Raw genomic sequence first — 21,997 nt, 5'->3', positions numbered from 1 at the left:
CTACCTGAAACGTTTGACCCAAGTTAAACAATTTCAAGGCAGTGCTACCAAATACTAATTGAGTGTATGTAAACTTCTGACCCACTGGGAATGTGATGAAAGAAATAAAAGCTGAAAAAGATAATTCTCTCTACTATTATTCTGACATTTCACATTCTTAAAATAAAGTGGTGATCCTAACTGACCTAAAACAGGGAATTTTTTATCGGATTAAATGTCAGGAATGGTGAAAATCTGAGTTTAAATGTATTTGGCTAACGTGTATGTAAACTTCTGACTTCAACTGTATATATTTTTTGAATGCCAGGAATTGATGGGGGAACTTAGCTTCTCAATTACAAATTGACTGACCAGAGAACACTGTTTTCACAGACATGTTGAGCGTTGCTGTATCAAACAGAGCTAGTGTGTGTGGAGGTTGAGGAGGGGGTTAGGGAGAGTCAGAGAGCGTCCATCACCCCAGAGACAGGCCTTTAAGTCTGGGCACCCTCACATAAACACATTCCCATCATACACTCACATACTGGCCTCAGAGGAGCCTTCAGGCTACACTTCACACATTCATGCTAAACATGGACTAGGAATCAAGTCAACAAAAGGTGCTTTCAATGGACATCAGACATACAATTACCATTCCATACTTCTCCATTATGTTCCTGTGCTTTTTGAAAGCGTACTTTGATGTTTCCAGTCTCATAAAACCATTCTCTGTGTTCCTCCTTCATCTTCCTACTATGGTACTGCATCATCCTTTCACTGTCTCATCCCCCAACATCTTGCCCATTGACAACCATATTCATCTCTAGTCAAAATGGATTTAATTAACAATCAAGGCCTTGATGAATCATACCTCATCCCCCTCTCGTCCGTCCATCCCTACCCCTCCCCTGTCCATCCCTCCCTCGTCCTTACCCCTCCCCCTGTCCAGCCCTCGTCCTTACCCCTCCCCCTGTCCAGCCCTCCCCTTCTACAGAGGTCCTCGGTGATATCAGCAAGGCAGCTGAACAAGTATGCTCTGAAGGACTGGAGCTTCTACCCCCCCATACAGCCTCTTCAATCCTACCCTCCATACCCATTCAGCCTCTTCTACCCTACACCCCCTCACACTCCATACAGCCTCTTCTACCCTACACCCCCCTCACACTCCATACAGCCTCTTCTACCCTCCCATCTCACTCCATACAGCCTCTTCTACCCTCCCCTCCCCTCACACTCCATACAGCCTCTTCTACCCTCCCATCTCACTCCATACAGCCTCTTCTACCCTCCCCTCCCCTCACACTCCATACACTCTTCTACCCTCCCCTCTCACTCCATACAGCCTCTTCTACCCTCCCCTCCCCTCACACTCCATACAGCCTCTTCTACCCTCCCCTCCCCTCTCACTCCATACAGCCCCTTCTACCCTCCCCTCTCACTCCATACAGCCTCTTCTACCCTCCCCTCCCCTCACACTCCATACAGCCTCTTCTACCCTCCCCTCCCCTCACACTCCATACAGCCTCTTCTACCCTCCCCTCCCCTCACACTCCATACAGCCTCTTCTCCCCTCCCCTCCCCTTACACTCCATACAGCCTCTTCTCCCCTCCCCTCCCCTTCCATACAGCCTCTTCTACCCTCCACTCCCCTCATACTCCATACAGCCTCTTCTACCCCCTCACAATCCATAGTCTCTTCTACCCTCCCCTCCCCTCTTACTCCATACAGCCTCTTCTACCCTCCCCTCTCACTCCATACAGCCTCTTCTACCCTCCCCTCACACTCCATACAGCCTCTTCTACCCCCTCACACTCCATACAGCCTCTTCTACCCTCCCCTCCCCTCACACTCCATACAGCCTCTTCTACCCTCCCCTCACACTCCATACAGCCTCTTCTACCCTCCCCTCACACTCCATACAGCCTCTTCTACCCTCCCCTCCCCTCACACTCCATACAGCCTCTTCTACCCTCCCCTCACACTCCATACAGCCTCTTCTACCCTCCCCTCCCCTCACACTCCATACAGCCTCTTCTACCCTCCCCTCCCCTCACACTCCATACAGCCTCTTCTACCCTCCCCTCCCCTCACACTCCATACAGTCTCTTCTACCCTACACTCCATACAGGCTCTTCTACCCTCCCCTCACACTCCATACAGCCTCTTCTCCCCTCCCACTCCATACAGCCTCTTCTACCCTCCCCTCCCCTCCCACTCCATACAGCCTCTTCTACCCTCCCCTCCCCTTCCCTTCCATACAGCCTCTTCTACCCTCCCCTCCCACTCCATACAGCCTCTTCTACCCTCCCCTCCCCTCCCCTTCCCTTCCATACAGCCTCTTCTACCCTCCCCTCCCACTCCATACAGCCTCTTCTACCCTCCCCTTCCATACAGCCTCTTCTACCCTCCCCTCACACTCCATACAGCCTCTTCTACCCTCCCCTCTCACTCCATACAGTCTCTTCTACACCCCCCTCACACTCCATACAGCCTCTTCTCCCCTCCCCTCACACTCTATACAGCCTCTTCTACCCTCCCCTCCCCTCTCACTCCATACAGCCTCTTCTACCCTCCCCTCCCCTCTCACTCCATACAGCCTCTTCTACCCTCCCCTCCCCTCACACTCCATACAGCATCTTCTACCCTCCCCTCCCCTCTCACTCCATACAGCCTCTTCTACCCTCCCCTCCCCTCACACTCCATACAGCCTCTTCTACCCTCCCCTCCCCTCACACTCCATACAGCCTCTTCTACCCTCCCCTCCCCTCACACTCCATACAGCATCTTCTACACTCCCCTCCCCTCTCACCTTCTCCGGAGGTCCTCGGCCACGGCGGCGCGGCAGCTGAACAGGTATGCTCTGAGGGACTGGAGCTGCTGTCTCAGGCGTAGGACTGCAGCCAGGCCCTCACAGTGTTCATACAGACACGGGTTCAGCTGCTGCACATCCAGCAGGGGCTCCTCATAAACAAACTCCAGGAACTCCTTGGCCTGCTTGGACACCTGGACAGAATAGGGAGAGGAGGGGTGGGCTGTGTGTGTGTGTGTGTGTGTGTAAGGTCAAATCATAACTTCAGAAGTGTACGTAACTAAAACTTTCTCACTCAGTGGGTGTTTCAGAATTTTTCTGTAGGTTTCTGAATATGTTGCGTGCGAGTGGATATGAACACATACAAGTCACTCTGGTAAATGACTCAGACGTGTGTAGAACATCACCAATCTCACCTTGTGTCTGTTGGTGTCCCAGTTGTGCAGCAGGCGGGCAGGGATGAGGAACAGGTTGTCTTGGTGACAGCTCTGGCAGTAGTACCAGCCACTGTAGCAACACACCTTGGCCTTGCCCCGCGACAACCCTACTGGCTTCTGACACCCTGCACAGAGATAGAGAGGAGATACTGGGTGAGGGAGTGTATGGGTCTACAGATAAAGTAAACCACCAAACACTCTCTGTATCTAGAATTCAAAAAGGTGAGTGATGAAGTCCCTAATTTATTAGCTGTTATTAGACGTTGCAAAAGCCATGCAGGTCAACGATTGAGCGGCTGTTGACCTCCACAGGTCAAAGGTCAGGAGACAGAAAAACAGATTTGCCATGGTTAATGATTAGAGTCCCAGTCTGCAATACTTTCATATGTACCTCTCTCTCAATGCCACACAAACCACTTGCAACCAAGCAAACCAACATCTAGAACTACAAGGACTTCCAAAAACATCCCGTTCAGTGAATCCCTCCAACCCAGTTGAAGCGGAGGTTTCCCCACTCCTCCCTGTAGTCACAATAATCAGGGAATTCAATGGTCTACTGTCTTAGAAAACAGTAGAAAGGAAATATCCTAGGCTTCTATTGATGTCCTTCAGTAGTGCTGCTATCCTCTGAAAACGCTCTGCTTTGTCTTGGTCTCTTTGTTGTTCCTGTCTGCGCTCCCCCAAACACTCTGGGCCCATGCCATGGGCCACGCTCAGAACCCAAACAGGTGACCGCGGCAACGGCAGGTGTCCCTTATCCCCAGGACGATCTAGGAGGGACGGGGCCCAGGACGCCACGGAGGAAGAAAGGAACAAGGGAAGAAGGAGATGGAGAAGGTAATGGAGGGAGAGGGGGAAGGAGCGCAGACGGATACGGACTTGCACGCTCTTTGTCTTTTTCGGTGGAGCGTAGCGCCTGCCTCTGTACTTCACAGAGACGAGACGGGGAAGAGATCAGACGTGGATAGAGAGAAAGAAGGAAAGAGACGGAGGAGAGAAAAAACAGAGGATAACACACCAACAGTGGCTATCAGAACAGCCGATCTGGACCGGAGAAAGGTTCAGAATTAACCTTATGCAATCGACTACAGGCTTAATGAACTGAATGGACAACAGAGACAGAATGCAATATGGAATTTTATTAAATAGTTTGGGGTATGGCCTCGTCTCCTTGGAGCCAGATGCTGATGACAGGTAGCCCTCTGCTGGGCAGCTGGTATCGAAACCCCCCCGCGGGGGGAAAGGATGTCCAGTAATGGGCCTTCAGGTTATTATAGCTGGTGGGGGGGGGGGGATGCGGAGGGTTGTCCAAGACTGTTGCTGAAAAACAGGAAGTGAGAGAACATGGGCAAGTTGATGTATTTATATGTCAACACTTACACCCATTGGTTGAGACAGGAAAGTGATAATTGCAAGAGGGAGGTTAAACAGCAAACGTGCTTTATTGTGCCGTGCTTATAGGCTAAAGGTACATGACATTCAGCTGATGGCTAATAAGAGGAGGAGATTAGCGAGATGCTACTCTGATTGAGCGTTCAGATCAGCCTTCCTGATTGAGCGTTCAGATCAGCCTTCCTGATTGAGCGTTCAGATCAGCCTTCCTGATTGAGCGTTCAGATCAGCCTTCCTGATTGAGCGTTCAGATCAGCCTTCCTGATTGAGCGTTCAGATCAGCCTTCCTGATTGAGCGTTCAGATCAGCATTCCTGATTGAGCGTTCAGATCAGCCTTCCTGATTGAGCGTTCAGATCAGCCTTCCTGATTGAGCGTTCAGATCAGCCTTCCTGATTGAGCGTTCAGATCAGCCTTCCTGATTGAGCGTTCAGATCAGCCTTCCTGATTGAGCGTTCAGATCAGCCTTCCTGATTGAGCATTCAGATCAGCCTTCCTGATTGAGCATTCAGATCAGCCTTCCTGATTAAACTTTTGTGAACTACATTACAAGTCTGTGTTTTCTGCTATTTATCTGCGGAGGCTTTCTATTGGCTGTTGTTGAAGCTCTGTCAATGAAGGGGAAGTGAGACTGGCTCTACTGCTCTAGGGATACAGAGAGAAAACAAAGGGTTATAGGTCAACTAAAACACATAAAGGGCCGGTTCAAGAGTATTCCTGGACCCAGATGAAGCCTAGCACTTTTAATGGAGGGCCAAGTGTAAAATGAATCTGGGAGTTGGTTTTCCATTCCCCACTGTGGACAAAAGAGAAGTCAATGTAAAAAACCTTATAAACCTCAAAAGAATACATAAACCACAAAACCTCCCTAGCCGACATCTTAATTAGAGTAATGTCTCCCTTAAGGTCCCCTCAGACTTTGGGGACCATTAGTTTCATCTTTATTATTCTGTCAGAGGGAAAAACTTAGAACTCAACCCAACGCAATATAACAGAGGCCCCATTATACATGAGTATGATAAATTACTAAGCAGGGACTGATGTGTGACCCTGTTTCTCTTGGAGAGAGAGACCATCTCCTCCTTATGCCTTCCTAAACCCAAACCAATATGGCATAAATACTGCCCTGCCACTGGCTGAGGTTAGGAGCTAGCTACGCACCAGCCAGCTACCATCAGGCACACTGGAGCTAATGTCAACTTGAGCTTTTTGGGGCAGGGACCCCAAGCTATAAAAAGACAGTTGGTGTCTTCCCCCCTCAACTCTAGTCCCCTCTCTACCATCCAACCCTGAGCCTAAACACACACACACACACACGCCCTGGATGCTGCAATGCAGAGCGTACCACAGACCACGCAGTGGGGTGTCGTGTGTCGAGGCTGCCCTGTCATCAACGTAGGAGCGCAGCACAAACCCACACTAACCACCCCTGCTCCATAAATACATCCACCCCCCCAGAAACCCGCTTGCTCTGCTACCCATCCACTCAACTCACAGCGGATGGATGGGGTTTAGCCATTGGGGTTTTTCTCAAAAGGGTTCCTCAGAAATTATTGATGATTGTTAAGTTACCAAATCGCTAACATCGTCGTTTACACAACTACACCTTGGCTTCTGTATGGTCTATATTCTCTGAAATAGACCAGCATCTCTAAATCTGGACCTTAACTTGTGTTGGATGGTGCGGCTCCTATACTAATGATGTGGACGATGTGGATTCCCTTAGTGAGAGTGAGATGGAAGCCAAGGCCTCCAGGGAGAATGTCCAGCCAGCAGAGAGGATGGTCAGTGCCAGTGGCCAAACGCTGTGACCCAGCTGGGTGCTGGGTCATGTGGACAGCACTGCTGATATGGTCAGTAAAGAAAACAAACAAGAAAAACCCTTGCACAAAAAATTATAATCACAAACGCATGTGGAGCTACTTCATGTGTATATGTCCTCCCCAAAGAACCACAGCTCACTAACACAGCTGGATGCATTCTAGAAGCCTTCTAAGGTAGAGTGTAGAGGGCAGAGGGACAGAGCAGTGGTGCTCATGGGAACAACATGCCCTCTTGGAAATCCTGTGTCCACCAGTGTGGGAAGTGGGAAAGAAGAAGAGGTATCAAACCATGACCCCCGCCCCTCATCTCATGCTCCCACTTGAGAGGCCACCGTAGATTAGAACAGAAACACTATTCTACTACTGAGGCCCCCCCAGGCCTGCCTTCTATGGTGAATCTGTGGCCCCTGTTCCCCAGTCCCATAGCTAGAGAGGGTCTTTCTGCTCTGTCGTCCCCAGAAAGGGGCTCCCACTCAGCCACGCTTTCAACTGTCCGACGGTTTACACCTCTGTGTGTGTGTGTGTGTGTGTGTGTACAGGGGGCAAAGACAAGAGGCCTCTTCTTTGATGTGTCTCATTCAACACTCAAATTAAAATGTGTGCAAAGAGAGACAGAAACACAGAGACAGACACACAGAGACAGACACACAGAGACAGAAACACAGAGACAGACACACAGAGACAGACACAGAGACAGACACACAGAGACAGACACACAGAGACAGACACAGACACACAGAGACAGAAACACAGAGACAGAAACACAGAGACAGACACACAGAGACAGACACAGAGACAGAAACACAGAGACAGCCACACAGAGACAGACACAGAAACACAGAGACAGAAACACAGAGACAGAAACACAGAGACAGACACACAGAGACAGAGAGAGAGACAGAAACACAGAGACAGAGAGAGAGACAGAAACACAGAGAGACAGAGAGAGAGACAGAAACACAGAGACAGAAACACCGAGACAGAGAGAGAGACAGAAACACAGAGACAGAGAGAGAGAGACAGAAACACAGAGACAGAAACACAGAGACAGACAGAAACAGAGACAGAGACACAGAGACAGACAGAAACACAGAGACAGAAACACAGAGACAGAGAGAGAGACAGAAACACAGAAACAGAGAGAGAGAGACAGAAACACAGAGACAGACACACAGAGACAGACACACAGAGACAGACACACAGAGACAGACACACAGAGACAGACACAGAGACAGAAACACAGAGAGAGAGAGAGAGACATAAACACAGAGAGAGAGACAGAAAGAAAGAGAGAGACAAAAGCACATAGAGAGAGAGAGAGAGCAGAATAGTAGAGAATGCAGTGAACACAGTGAGCGCATGGACAGTGCAGTTCTCTCCTCAGTTCTCCTCTCCTCCTTGTCCCTACAAAGCCCTCTCCTCTGCGGACCCTGTGAATCCACACAAGCTGAATGACCAGGGTCAAGCAAACTTTGAGAGGAACTTGGGGGTACATTCTGCACCCCATAGAGGGCTAGTGGTGGTATTGGGGGGGTCTCAGGCTTCAAACGAACACCGGCCACAAAAGAACAACCCTGTGTTCCTCCATGTGTAATTTGCTGAATAAATATTGCTAATTAAATACTGGTTCAGTATGGGTTTGATGTGAACAATCACTTGTCGTGGAAGGGGGTGGGGCTCGCATATGCATATGTGGTGCAATTCTATTCAGTTGAAACAAATTGACGAAGACAACACACGGGTGGAAGGTCTTTCATGGTGAGTCCTGCATGACTGGCCAACAAGATATAGACCAGTGTAGATGATTGTATAGATTGGCTAATATACAGCGCATTCTGAAAGTATTCTGTTATGTTATAACCTTATTCTAAAAGGATTAAATGAGACATTTTCCACAGAAATCTACAGAAATGTTTGCAAACTTAAAAACAGAAATACTTTACATACATAAGTATTCAAACCCTTTGCCATTAGACTCGAAATTGAGCTCAGCTGCATCCTGTTTCCACGGATCATCCTTGAGATGTTTCTACAACTTGATTGGAGTCCACCCTGTGGTAAATTCAATTGATTGGACATGATTTGGAAAGGCACACACCTGTCTATATAAAAAGGTCCCACAGTTCACAGTGCATGTCAGAGCAAAAACCAAGCCATGAGGTGAAAGGAATTGTCTGTAGAGCTCAGAGACAGAATTGTGTCGAGGCACAGATCTGGGGAAGGGTACAAAAACATTTCTTCAGCATTGAAGGTCCCCAAGAACACAGCGACCTCCATCATTCTTAAATGGAGGAAGTTTGGAACCACTAAGACTCTTCCTAGAGCTGGTCGCCTGGCCAAACTGAGCAATCGGGAGTGAAGGGCCATGGTCAGGGAGGTGACCAAGAACCCAATGGTCACTCTGACATACAGTGGGGCAAAAAAGTATTTAGTCAGCCACCAATTGTGCAAGTTCTCCCACTTAAAAAAGATGAGAGAGGCCTGTAATTTTTATCATAGGTACACTTCAACTATGACAGACAAAATAAGAAAAAATCCAGAAAATCACATTGTAGGATTTTTAATGAATTTATTTGCAAATTATGGTGGAAAATAAGTATTTGGTCACCTACAAACAAGCAAGATTTCTGGCTCTCACAGACCTGTAACTTCTTCTTTAAGAGGCTCCTCTGTCCTCCACTCGTTACCTGTATTAATGGAACCTGTTTGAACTTGTTATCAGCATAAAAGACACCTGTCCACAACCTCAAACAGTCACACTCCAAACTCCACTATGGCGAAGACCAAAGAGCTGTCAAAGGACACCAGAAACAAAATTGTAGACCTGCACCAGGCTGGGAAGACTGAATCTGCAATAGGTAAGCAGCTTGGTTTGAAGAAATCAACTGTGGGAGCAATCATTAGGAAATGGAAGACATACAAGACCACTGATAATCTCCCTCGATCTGGGGCTCCACGCAAGAGCTCACCCCGTGGGGTCAAAATGGTCACAAGAACGTGAGCAAAAATTCCAGAACCACACGGGGGGACCTAGTGAATGACCTGCAGAGAGCTGGGACCAAAGTAACAAAGCCTACCATCAGTAACACACTACGCCGCCAGGGACTCAAATCCTGCAGTGCCAGACGTGTCCCCCTGCTTAAGCCAGTACATGTCCAGGCCCGTCTGAAGTTTGCTAGAGAGCATTTGGATGATCCAGAAGAAGATTGGGAGAATGTCATATGGTCAGATGAAACCTTTTTCTGCAAAGGGACCAGAACGACTGATCCGTGTAAAGGAAAGAATGAATGGGGCCATGTATTGTGAGATTTTGAGTGAAAACCTCCTTCCATCAGCAAGGGCATTGAAGATGAAACGTGGCTGGGTCTTTCAGCATGACAATGATCCCAAACACACCGCCCGGGCAACGAAGGAGTGGCTTCGTAAGAAGCATTTCAAGGTCCTGGAGTGGCCTAGCCAGTCTCCAGATCTCAACCCCAAAACATCACTGCTCTAGAGGAGATCTGCATGGAGGAATGGGCCAAAATACCAACAACAGTGTGTGAAAACCTTGTGAAGACTTACAGAAAACATTTGACCTCTGTCATTGCCAACAAAGGGTATATAACAAAGTATTGAGAAACTTTTGTTATTGACCAAATACTTATTTTCCACCATAATTTGCAAATAAATTCATAAAAAATCCTACAATGTGATTTTCGTGATTTTTTCTCTCATTTTGTCTGTCATAGTTGAAGTGTACCTATGCTGAAAATTACAGATCTCTCATCTTTTTAAGTGGGAGAACTTGCACAATTGGTGGCTGACTAAATACTTTTTTGCCCCACTATAGCTCCGGTGTTCCTCTGGGGAGATGGGAGAACCTTCCAGAAGGATAACCATCGATGCAGCACTCCACCAATCAGGCCTTTATGGTAAAGCGGCCAGATGGAAGCCACTCCCTGGTAAAAGAGCCCGCTTGGACTTTGTCACAAAGGCAAGTAAAGGACATTCAGAACATAAGAAAACATTATTTGGTCTGATGAAACCATATTGAACTCTTTGGCCTGAATGCCAAGCGTCATGTCTGGAGAAAACCTGGCACCATCCCTACGGTGAAGCATGGTGGTGGCAGCATCATGCTGTGGGGATGTTATTCAGCGGCAGGGACTGGGAGACCAGTCAGGATCGAGGGAAAGATGAACGGAGCAAAGTACAGAGATCCTTGATGAAAACCTGCTCCAGAGCTCTCAGGACCTCAGACTGGGGGCGAAGGTTCACCTTCCAACAGGACGACCCTAAGCACACAGCCAAGACAACACAGGAGTGGCTTCGGGAAAGGTTTATAAATGTCCTTGAGTGACCCAGCCAGAGCCCGGACTTGAACATCTCTGGAGACACCTGAAAATAGCTGTGGCAGCGACGCTCCCCATCCAACCTGACAGAGCTTGAGAGGATCTGCAGAGAAGAATGGGAGAAACTCCCCAAATACAGGCTCTAGGCTCTAATCTCTGCCAAAGGTGCTTCAACAAAGTACTGAGTAAAGGGTCTGAATACTTATGTAAATGTGATATTTTATTTTTATACATTTGCAAAAATGTCTAAGAACCTGTTTTTTGCTTTGTCATTATGGGGTATTGTGTGTAGATTGATGAGGGGAAAAAACTATTTAATCCATTTTAGAATAAGGCTGTAACGTAACAAAATGTGGAAAAAGGTCAAGGGGTCTGAATAATTTCCGAATTCACTGTAGTGCATTCAAATAGTAGTATTCATCTGGCCAGTTAATATAATAGATGCATACAGGGCTTAAGTTCAATATTCATCAAGAACTGATACATTGAATGTGTTCAGCCAGGCCCAGAACATTTTGGAGAATGTTGTTTGTGGTTCATGTGAGTAAGTAGCTTTGAAACGCCAGGCCAAAATTCCTCATGACAAACCGCTGCTCTAACAATGATACTCAGGGAAAAGGACAGGGCAAGGCATGAGGGAAGAAGCTACCAGGGAAAAGGACAGGGCAAGGCAAGAGGGAGGAAGCTACCAGGGAAAAGGACAGGGCAAGGCAGGGGGGAAGAAGCTATCAGAGAAAAGGACAGGGCAAGGCAGGGGGGAAGGCAGACAGGAAGATTCAACACAACGATAGTTTTTGGTTAATTCTGTTTGTTGCATTTTTCTATCCATTGTGCTCTGGCCTCTTCTACAAATTCCTAGTCCACTAAGTTGCTGAGGCCTGATGGGTAATTAGGAAACATCAGAGCTCAGCTGAAAGGAGGGTGCACATGCTCCCCCCCAGAGCCCTTCACACAGGCACAGGAGAGGGGCCAATCCACCATCTATCCTTTGTGGGGGGAGGGGGTAACAAATTGGGACATGGGGGGTGTTGGGCGGTGGGGCGTTGGGGGGAATAGAAGAGTCCCAGGGTGCTCAATCACAGACCCCAAATAGACAGAGAGGCGAGGGGCAAAAGCTACAGTAATGGGGACCCCCAAACCCCCTCCTACACTCCTTGGACATTGTGCTCTCTCTCAGACCCCACAATGGTAACTTCCCCCCCTCTGTCAGACCCCACAATGGTAACTTCCCCCCCTCTGTCAGACCCCACAATGGTAATTTCCCCTCTCTGTCAGACCCCACAATGGTAACTTCCCCCCTCTGTCAGACCCCACAATGGTAACTTCCCCCCTCTGTCAGACCCCACAATGGTAACTTCCCCTCTCTGTCAGACCCCACAATGGTAATTTCCCCTCTCTGTCAGACCCCACAATGGTAACTTCCCCCCTCTGTCAGACCCCACAATGGTAACTTCCCCCCTCTGTCAGACCACACAATGGTAACATCCCCTCTGTCAGACCCCACAATGGTAACTTCCCCACTCTGTCAGACCCCACAATGGTAACTTCCCCCCCTCTGTCAGACCCCACAATGGTAACTTCCCCCCTCTGTCAGACCCCCCATGGTAACTTCCCCCCTCTGTCAGACCCCACAATGGTAACTTCCCCCCTCTGTCAGACCCCACAATGGTAACTTCCCCCCTCTGTCAGACCCCACAATGGTAACTTCCCCCTCTGTCAGACCCCACAATGGTAACCCCCCCCACCCCCCCGTCAGACCCCAAAATGGTAACTCCCCCCCCTACCCCCCTGTCAGACCCCACAATGGTAACTTCCCCTCTATGCTCCCCCCCCCCTCTCTAACTTCCATTATCTCTCTCTTCCACTAGCTCTCTCGTACTCTGTCCCTGCCTTTGCCTGCTGTCCTCACGCCCCCTAATCCCCTAAACGAGCCCTGGTGGCCAGAGATATGTGTTTAGGGAAAAGTGATTAAAGTGTAATACAACAGACTGGCCCCTGACTCTCTGTCCTAAGATAAGTGACTGACAAGACCAAGCAGTCAAAAGGAAACTGGCACGCTACCAAGGAGCCAGGCCGGGACAGAGAGAGAGTTGGGCAGAAAGAGGGAACAGAGAAAGAGAGAGAGAGAAAGCGAGAGAGAGCGGGACAGAGAGAGAGACTAGAGTTCAGTGAACACAGTGAGAGCCTGAGAGACGAGTGAGTCTGAATGAACGAGAAAGGAAAAAGGATAAATGAGGAGAGAACATAATAAAAGAGGTGTGTGAACAGAGCATGGAAAAAGCTGTATCCAGCTGTTATTCTAAGCTTGGGTCTCGACACGGCTCATTCAAACACCTCTGCAGCCAAAGCGAACAGAACAGAGCCTCTGAATCAAACAATTAGCTTCCGCATTGACCACAGCATCCCGGCCGCCCGGCCGCCTGTCTTTGATTCTAAAAAGGGATTTTTCCCCCCTCCGCTTTATGCCAGCCAATTATTGTCAGGTGCCCCGCTCTCCTTGTTCAGAGGACCTTTCAGATGACATGCATTAATAGAGGACTGGTTACAGAAGAGGAGGAAAGCACCTCATTCATCCTCTTAGTGAGCACACATTTCACACCCAGAGAGACCAAACACAGCGCCGCCATGGTTCCATTTACTGAGCTGTCTGTCAGTCAGCTTGTGAAGTCTCTCTGTATCTGGTAGTGAGATACCAGTTAGGGTCCAGAGGCTGACGACGCAAACAGATGTAGTGGGGAGTAGGACATCTCTAGGGGGAATTATGAACAGATGTAGTGGGGAGTAGGACATCTCTAGGGGGAATTATGACAGGATGTAGTGGGGAGTAGGACATCTCTAGGGGGAATTATGAACAGATGTAGTGGGGAGTAGGACATCTCTAGGGGGAATTATGAACAGATGTAGTGGGGAGTAGGACATCTCTAGGGGGAATTATGAACAGATGTAGTGGGGAGTAGGACATCTCTAGGGGGGAATTATGAACAGATGTAGTGGGGAATAGGACATCTCTAGGGGGAATTATGAACAGATGTAGTGGGGAGTAGGACATCTCTAGGGGGAATTATGAACAGATGTAGTGGGGAGTAGGACATCTCTAGGGGGAATTATGAACAGATGTAGTGGGGGAGTAGGACATCTCTAGGGGGAATTATGAACAGATGTAGTGGGGAGTAGGACATCTCTAGGGGGAATTATGAACAGATGTAGTGGGGAGTAGGACATCTCTAGGGGGGAATTATGAACTGATGTAGTGGGGAGTAGGACATCTCTAGGGGGAATTATGAACAGATGTAGTGGGGAGTAGGACATCTCTAGGGGGAATTATGAACAGATGTAGTGGGGAGTAGGACATCTCTAGGGGGAATTATGAACAGATGTAGTGGGGAGTAGGACATCTCTAGGGGGAATTATGAACAGATGTAGTGGGGAGTAGGACATCTCTAGGGGGGAATTATGAACAGATGTAGTGGGGAGTAGGACATCTCTAGGGGGAATTACGATCTGTAGCTGTATCTCTAGATGACAATTTACATTAAGTTGCTCTTATAACTGTGTACTATTTACACTAGTATCAACATTGTAATAACGTGTTGTTACATAGATAGTACTTGAGTAATTGCATTTCAATTGCATAGTAATGGAACTCATATATTACAGACAGGCCATAGTGAATACTAAAACATTTACCACCAGACAATGGCCAGTGTGTGTGTGTGTGTGGTGTGTGTGTGTGTGTGTGTGTGTGTGTGTGTGTAAGGTGTTAATTTTGGGGAGGTGTCTGTGACCCCCAGTAGTGTAACAGATGACTGATCTGAGCTCAAAAGAACTGATGGTGGTGGTTGAGAGACCCAGAAACCATGACCCCCAGGCGCCGTTTTGAAGCCAACCACAACAAAGCTGCTTTGTCACTGCACAGGACTCTGGGGAATACCATGGAAAATGAAGACAAACTAAAAAAAGGGTCTGTGTTTGGGTTGAGGTTCATATAAATTACAGACTAAAAAAAAAATCTGACGTTCTATCAAGTGTTGCTTTGGAGAGCTGCTGTCCGCTTGTCTGTTAGGAGGGGAAGAGGAACGGCGAAGGATTCAAGGACACTGGTCGTACTCAGGTCTGGACATGCCGTTCAAGTTGGCGTCGTTAAACGTGGTGAAATGTGGGTTGATGAACAGACAAGCCGCACCCACCCGCACACTTCCTTGTGTAACCTCAAAGAGGTTAAGAGGTCACAAAGGTCAAGGTTGACGAAGAGGATAAGGGACGAGTCCTTCTGATAGGGTTTAGGATATTATGCACCCATTGGCTAATGTCACACTGGACTTCTTCAACAGGACCTATGCTTATCTCTGTTTGTGTGTTCTACTTATATTGGACTCAGAGACAAGACCTGCATTGCACCATCTGACAGTCCTTAGATAGCTGACCTCCCTCCTAACCTCCACTGAATTATACACAGAGACGACAAGAATGCCTACTGAACAGAGTACAGCGTTCTAAGGCACTGCATCTCAGTTCTAGAGGCGTCACTACAGACCCTGGTTCGATTCCAGGCTGTTTCACAACCGGCCGTGATTGGGAGTACCATAGGGCAGCGCACATTGGCCCAGTGTCGTCCAGGTTCAGCCATCATTGTAAATAAGAATTTGTTCTTAACTGACTTCGTTAAATAAATAAAGAAAAACGTATACAATCCTCGGATCATGTTTCCAGACCACTACTAACCCTCCGGTAGTGAACATAAGTATGTGGACACCTGCTCATCAAACATCTCATTCATGGGCATTAATAGTGGGACCCCCCCTTTGCTGCTATAACAGCCTCCACTCTTCTGGGAAGGCTTTCCACTAGATGTTGGAACAATGCTGCAGGGACTTGCTTCCATTCAGCCACAAGAGCATTAGTGAGGTCGGGTACTGATGTTGGGCGATTAGGCCTGGCTTGTAGTCGGCGTTCCAATTCATCCCAAAGGTGTACGATGGGGTTGAGGTCAGGGCTTTGTGCAGGCCAGTAAAGTTCTTCCATAACAATCTCCACAAACCATTTCTGTATGGACCTTCGCTTTGTGCACAGGGGCATTGTCATGCTGAAACAGGAAAGGACCTTCCACAAACTGTAGCACATAATCATCTAGAATGTCATTGTATGCTGTAGAGTTTATCTATTTTATTTAACCCTTATTTTACCAGGTAAGTTGACTGAGAACAGATTCTCATTTACAGAAACGACCTGGGGAATAGTTACAAGGGAGAGGAGAGGGGATGAATGAGCCAATTGTAAGCTGGGGATGATTGGTGCAGCTGTAGAACCTTTGAAGATCTGAGGACCCATGCAAAATCTTTTCAGTCTCCTGAGGGGGAATAGGTTTTGTCGTTCCCTCTTCACGACTGTCTTGGTGTGTTTGACCATTTTAGTTTGTTGGTGATGTAGACACCAAGGAACTTGAAGCTCTCAACCTGCTCCACTGTAGCCCCGTCGATGAGAATGGGGCATGCTCGGTCCTCTGTTTCCTGTAGTCCACAACTTGATCACGTTGAGGGAGAGGTTGTTGTCCTGACACTACATGGCCAGGTCTCTGACCTCCTCCGTCCGTATAGGCTGTCTCGTCATTGTCGGTGATCAGGCCTACCACCGTTGTGTCATCGGCAAACTTAATGATGGTGTTGGAGTCATGCAGTCATGAGTGAACAGGGAGTACAGGAGGGGACTGAGCATGCACCTCTGAGGGGCCCCAGTGTTGAAGAACAGCATTGTGGATGTGTTGCTACCTACCCTTACCACCTGGGGGCGGCCCTCAGGAAGTCCAGTTGCGAGGGAGGTGTTTAGGTCCTAGGGTCCTTAGCTTATTGATGGGCTTTGTGGGCACTATGGTGTTGAACGCTGAGCTTAGTCATGAATACATTCTCACATAGGTGTTCCTTTTTCCAGGTGGGAAAGGGCAGTGTGGAGTGCAATGGAGATTGCAATCATCTGTGGATCTGTTGGGGCGGTATGCAAATTGGAGTGGCTCTAGGGTTTCTGGGATGATGGTGTTTATGTGAGCCATGACCAGCCTTTGAAGCACTTCATGGCTACAGGCGTAAGTGCTACGGTCGGTAAGTGTCATGACGTTGGCCTGGGGATAGGTTTATGACCGTCATAAATACCTTTTCCCCTCTTCTCTATCCTACTGATGTTACATTTGAAAACCCCTTGGGTAACATAGAGATTCTGGGGAACATCAGAAGGGGGGGGGAAATGAACTATATTCTGTAATGCCGACCAATTGAACATATGCAGTGGTACTTATGAATATGATGTCAGTTCGGTTGTCATCTGAGACATTCTCATCAATGATAAGATGACATAAACTCTCCAGTGGAAAGTCTACACATCAGAGTTATCGGATTCGACATGGAATTGTTGTTCAATTTAAATGTTTGAATATGAATTATTGTGATGGGATGAAATGTGATTTAGCTTCTGATAATGTGATATTCGGATTTTCATAGTTAGGGCTGCTCAAGCAGTGGCCCTCCCCTGTGAAGGGACAAAGGCTGTAAAAACGTTTCAAACACGCCCTCCTCTTCCTTCCCATATAAGCTCTTGACTACAACATTAACTATCTGTTCCGCGGATGTGAGATGATGGTCCCATGTAAGAATGGTTCAGGAAAAAAACTACAGAACGAAGCCAACATTAGCATGAGCTTTGGTTGCGAATGGTATGAACATTGAACTCTTATTCACGACAGAAGTGATACCTCCTAGCTGTTGAGTTAGCGACCGCAGCTGCAAAAGCAGGTTAGGAAGGAACAGACAGAGTATCCCATCTACCACACAATGAAGTTACTACAACTTATCCAAGTGACCACCAGAGACATTCTTCAAAGGACAGAGGACTCGGTTTGGCAACACGGCCTTCCATCTACCACCAACCTACTGAAGCGCAGCTCAGAGTAAATATTTATTGCATTTTCCTTTTCCAAATGGGCAGTAATTTAGAATGCATAAGATACTTATTTATGAAGCCAATGACTGATGTGGTGTACTCCTCAATGCCATCGGAGGAATCCCAGAACATATTCCAGTCTGTTCTAGCAAAACAGTCCTGTAGCTTATCATCTGCTTCATCTGATCACATTTTTATTGATCTAGTTACTGGTGCTTCCTGCTTCATTCTTTGCTTGTAAGCAGGAATCAGGAGGATAGAATTATGGTCAGATTTGCCAAATGGGGGGTGAGGGAGAGATTTGTTTACATCTCAGTGTGTGGAGTAAATAAAGTTTTTGTTTTCCTCTGGTTGCACATTTAACATGCTGATAGTAATTTGGTCAAACGGACTTCAGTTTCTCTGCATTAAAGTCCCCGGCTACTAGGAGCGCCGCCTCTGGGTGAGAGTTTTCTTGTTTGCTTATGGCAGAATACAGCTCATTCAATGCTGTCTTAGTGCCAGGCTCTGACTGTGCGGTATGTAAACAGCTACGGAAAAATACAGATGAAAACTCTCTCGGTAGGTAGTGTGGTCTACAGTTTATGAGATACTTTACTCAGGCGAACAATTGCTCGAGACTTCCTTAGATATTGTGCACCAGCTGTTATTTACAAAAATACATAGTCCGCCGCCCCTTGTCTTACCAGACGCCGCTATTCTGTCCTGCCGGTACAGTGTATAACCAGCCAGCTGTATGTTGATGATGTCGTCGTTCAGCCACGACTCCGTGTAGCATAAGATATTACAGTTTTGAATGTCCCATTGGTAGTTTATTCTTCCGCGAAGGTGAAATTTTTGAACAATAAAATAGATGACCTACGCGGAAGAATAAACTACCAATGGGACATTCAAAACTGTAATATCTTATGCTACACGGAGTCGTGGCTGAACGACGACATCATCAACATACAGCTGGCTGGTTATACACTGTACCGGCAGGACAGAATAGCGGCGTCTGGTAAGACAAGGGGCGGCGGACTATGTATTTTTGTAAATAACAGCTGGTGCACAATATCTAAGGAAGTCTCGAGCAATTGTTCGCCTGAGGTAAAGTATCTCATAACTGTAGACCACACTACCTACCGAGAGAGTTTTCATCTGTATTTTTCCGTAGCTGTTTACATACCGCCACAGTCAGAGCCTGGCACTAAGACAGCATTGAATGAGCTGTATCTGCCATAAGCAAACAAGAAAACTCTCACCCAGAGGCGGCGCTCCTAGTAGCCGGGGACTTTAATGCAGAGAAACTGAAGTCCGTTTGACCAAATTACTATCAGCATGTTAAATGTGCAACCAGAGGAAAACAAAAACTTTATTTACTCCACACACTGAGATGTAAACAAATCTCTCCCTCACCCCCATTTGGCAAATCTGACCATAATTCTATCCTCCTGATTCCTGCTTACAAGCAAAGAATGAAGCAGGAAGCACCAGTAACTAGATCAATAAAATGTGATCAGATGAAGCAGATGATAAGCTACAGGACTGTTTTGCTAGAACAGACTGGAATATGTTCTGGATTCCTCCGATGGCATTGAGGAGTACACCACATCAGTCATTGGCTTCATAAATAAGTATCTTATGCATTCTAAATTACTGCCCATTTGGAAAGGAAAATGCAATAAATATTTACTCTGAGCTGCGCTTCAGTAGGTTGGTGGTAGATGGAAGGCCGTGTGCCAAACCGAGTCCTCTGTCCTTTGAAGAATGTCTCTGGTGGTCACTTGGATAAGTTGTAGTAACTTCATTGTGTGGTAGATGGGATACTCTGTCTGTTCCTTCCTAACCTGCTTTTGCAGCTGCGGTCGCTAACTCAACAGCTAGGAGGTATCACTTCTGTCGTGAATAAGAGTTCAATGTTCATACCATTCGCAACCAAAGCTCATGCTAATGTTGGCTTCGTTCTGTAGTTTTTTCCTGAACCATTCTTACATGGGACCATCATCTCACATCCGCGGAACAGATAGTTAATGTTGTAGTCAAGAGCTTATATGGGAAGGAAGAGGAGGGCGTGTTTGAAACGTTTTACAGCCTTTGTCCCTTCACAGGGGAGGGCCACTGATTGAGCAGCCCTAACTTATGAAATCCGAATCTCACATTATAGAAGCTAAAATCACATTTCATCCCATCACAAATAATTCATATTCAATACATTTAAATTGAACAACAATTCCATGTGAATCCGATAACTCTGATGTGTAGACTTTCCACTGGAGAGTTTATGTCATCTTATCATTGATGAGAATGTCTCAGATGACAACCGAACTGACATCATATTCATTAAGTACCACTGCATATGTTCAATTGGTCGGATTACCAGAATATAGTTCATTTCCCCCACCTTCTGATGTTCCCAGAATCTCTATGTTACCCAAGGGGTTTTCAAATGTAACATCAGTAGGATAGAGAAGAGGGAAAAGGTATTTATGACGGTCATAAACCTATCCCCCAGGCCAACGTCATGACACTACCGACCGTAGCACTTACGCCTGTAGCCATGAAGTGCTTCAAAGGCTGGTCATGGCTCACATAAACACCATCATCCCAGAAACCCTAGAGCCACTCCAATTTGCATACCGCCCCAACAGATCCACAGATGATGCAATCTCCATTGCACTCCACACTGCCCTTTCCCACCTGGACAAAAGGAACACCTATGTGAGAATGCTATTCATTGACTACAGCTCAGCGTTCAACACCATAGTGCCCACAAAGCCCATCAATAAGCTAAGGACCTAGGACTAAACACCTCCCTCTGCAACTGGACTTCCTGATGGGCCGCCCCCAGGTGGTAAGGGTAGGTAGCAACACATCCACAATGCTGTTCTTCAACACTGGGGCCCCTCAGAGGTGCATGCTCAGTCCCTCCTGTACTCCCTGTTCACTCATGACTGCATGACTCCAACACCATCATTAAGTTTGCCGATGACACAACGGTGGTAGGCCTGATCACCGACAATGACGAGACAGCCTATACGGACGGAGGAGGTCAGAGACCTGGCCATGTAGTGTCAGGACAACAACCTCTCCCTCAACGTGATCAAGTTGTGGACTACAGGAAACAGAGGACCGAGCATGCCCCCATTCTCATCGACGGGCTACAGTGGAGCAGGTTGAGAGCTTCAAGTTCCTTGGTGTCTACATCACCAACAAACTAAAATGGTCCAAACACACCAAGACAGTCGTGAAGAGGGAACGACAAAACCTATTCCCCCTCAGGAGACTGAAAAGATTTTGCATGGGTCCTCAGATCTTCAAAAGGTTCTACAGCTGCACCAATCATCCCCAGCTTACAATTGGCTCATTCATCCCCTCTCCTCTCCCTTGTAACTATTCCCCAGGTCGTTTCTGTAAATGAGAATCTGTTCTCAGTCAACTTACCTGGTAAAATAAGGGTTAAATAAAATAGATAACTCTACAGCATACAATGACATTCTAGATGATTATGTGCTACAGTTTGTGGAAGGTCCTTTCCTGTTTCAGCATGACAATGCCCCTGTGCACAAAGCGAAGGTCCATACAGAAATGGTTTGTGGAGATTGTTATGGAAGAACTTACTGGCCTGCACAAAGCCCTGACCTCAACCCCATCGTACACCTTTGGATGAATTGGAACGCCGACTACAAGCCAGGCCTAATCGCCCAACATCAGTACCCGACCTCACTAATGCTCTTGTGGCTGAATGGAAGCAAGTCCCTGCAGCATTGTTCCAACATCTAGTGGAAAGCCTTCCCAGAAGAGTGGAGGCTGTTATAGCAGCAAAGGGGGGTCCCACTATTAATGCCCATGAATGAGATGTTTGATGAGCAGGTGTCCACATACTTATGTTCACTACCGAGGGTTAGTAGTGGTCTGGAAACATGATCCGAGGATTGTATACGTTTTTCTTTATTTATTTAACGAAGTCAGTTAAGAACAAATTCTTATTTACAATGATGGCTGAACCTGGACGACACTGGGCCAAATGTGCGCTGCCTATGGTACTCCCAATCACGCCGGTTGTGAAACAGCCTGGAATCGAACCAGGGTCTGTAGTGACGCCTCTAGAACTGAGATGCAGTGCCTTAGAACGCTGTACTCTGTTCAGTAGGCATTCTTGTCGTCTCTGTGTATAATTCAGTGGAGGTTAGGAGGAGGTCAGCTATCTAAGGACTGTCAGATGGTGCAATGCAGGTCTTGTCTCTGAGTCCAATATAAGTAGAACACACAAACAGAGATAAGCATAGGTCCTGTTGAAGAAGTCCAGTGTGACAT

The 21,997-nt window shown here is 47.3% G+C and overlaps 1 protein-coding gene across 3 annotated transcripts in view; it reads right to left on the bottom strand.

Annotated features, from left to right (window-relative positions):
• The window catches only part of plekhm3 (pleckstrin homology domain containing, family M, member 3), a 105,437-nt gene that overhangs the window by 47,379 nt on the left and 36,061 nt on the right, over positions 1-21,997 (bottom strand). For all 3 annotated transcript variants that reach the window (XM_031806079.1, XM_031806081.1, XM_031806080.1), the window contains exons 5-6: positions 3,206-3,351; positions 2,790-2,983 (exon numbers count right to left, since the gene is read on the bottom strand). In XM_031806079.1, the coding sequence (XP_031661939.1) occupies positions 2,790-2,983; positions 3,206-3,351 (340 nt within the window). The remainder of the gene's footprint in view (positions 1-2,789; positions 2,984-3,205; positions 3,352-21,997) is intronic.

This window comes from Oncorhynchus kisutch, linkage group LG26 (genome assembly GCF_002021735.2).
Source record: "Oncorhynchus kisutch isolate 150728-3 linkage group LG26, Okis_V2, whole genome shotgun sequence".
In the NCBI taxonomy this organism is placed as follows: domain Eukaryota; kingdom Metazoa; phylum Chordata; class Actinopteri; order Salmoniformes; family Salmonidae; genus Oncorhynchus; species Oncorhynchus kisutch.
This window is presented reverse-complemented; position numbering and strand designations above follow the sequence as displayed.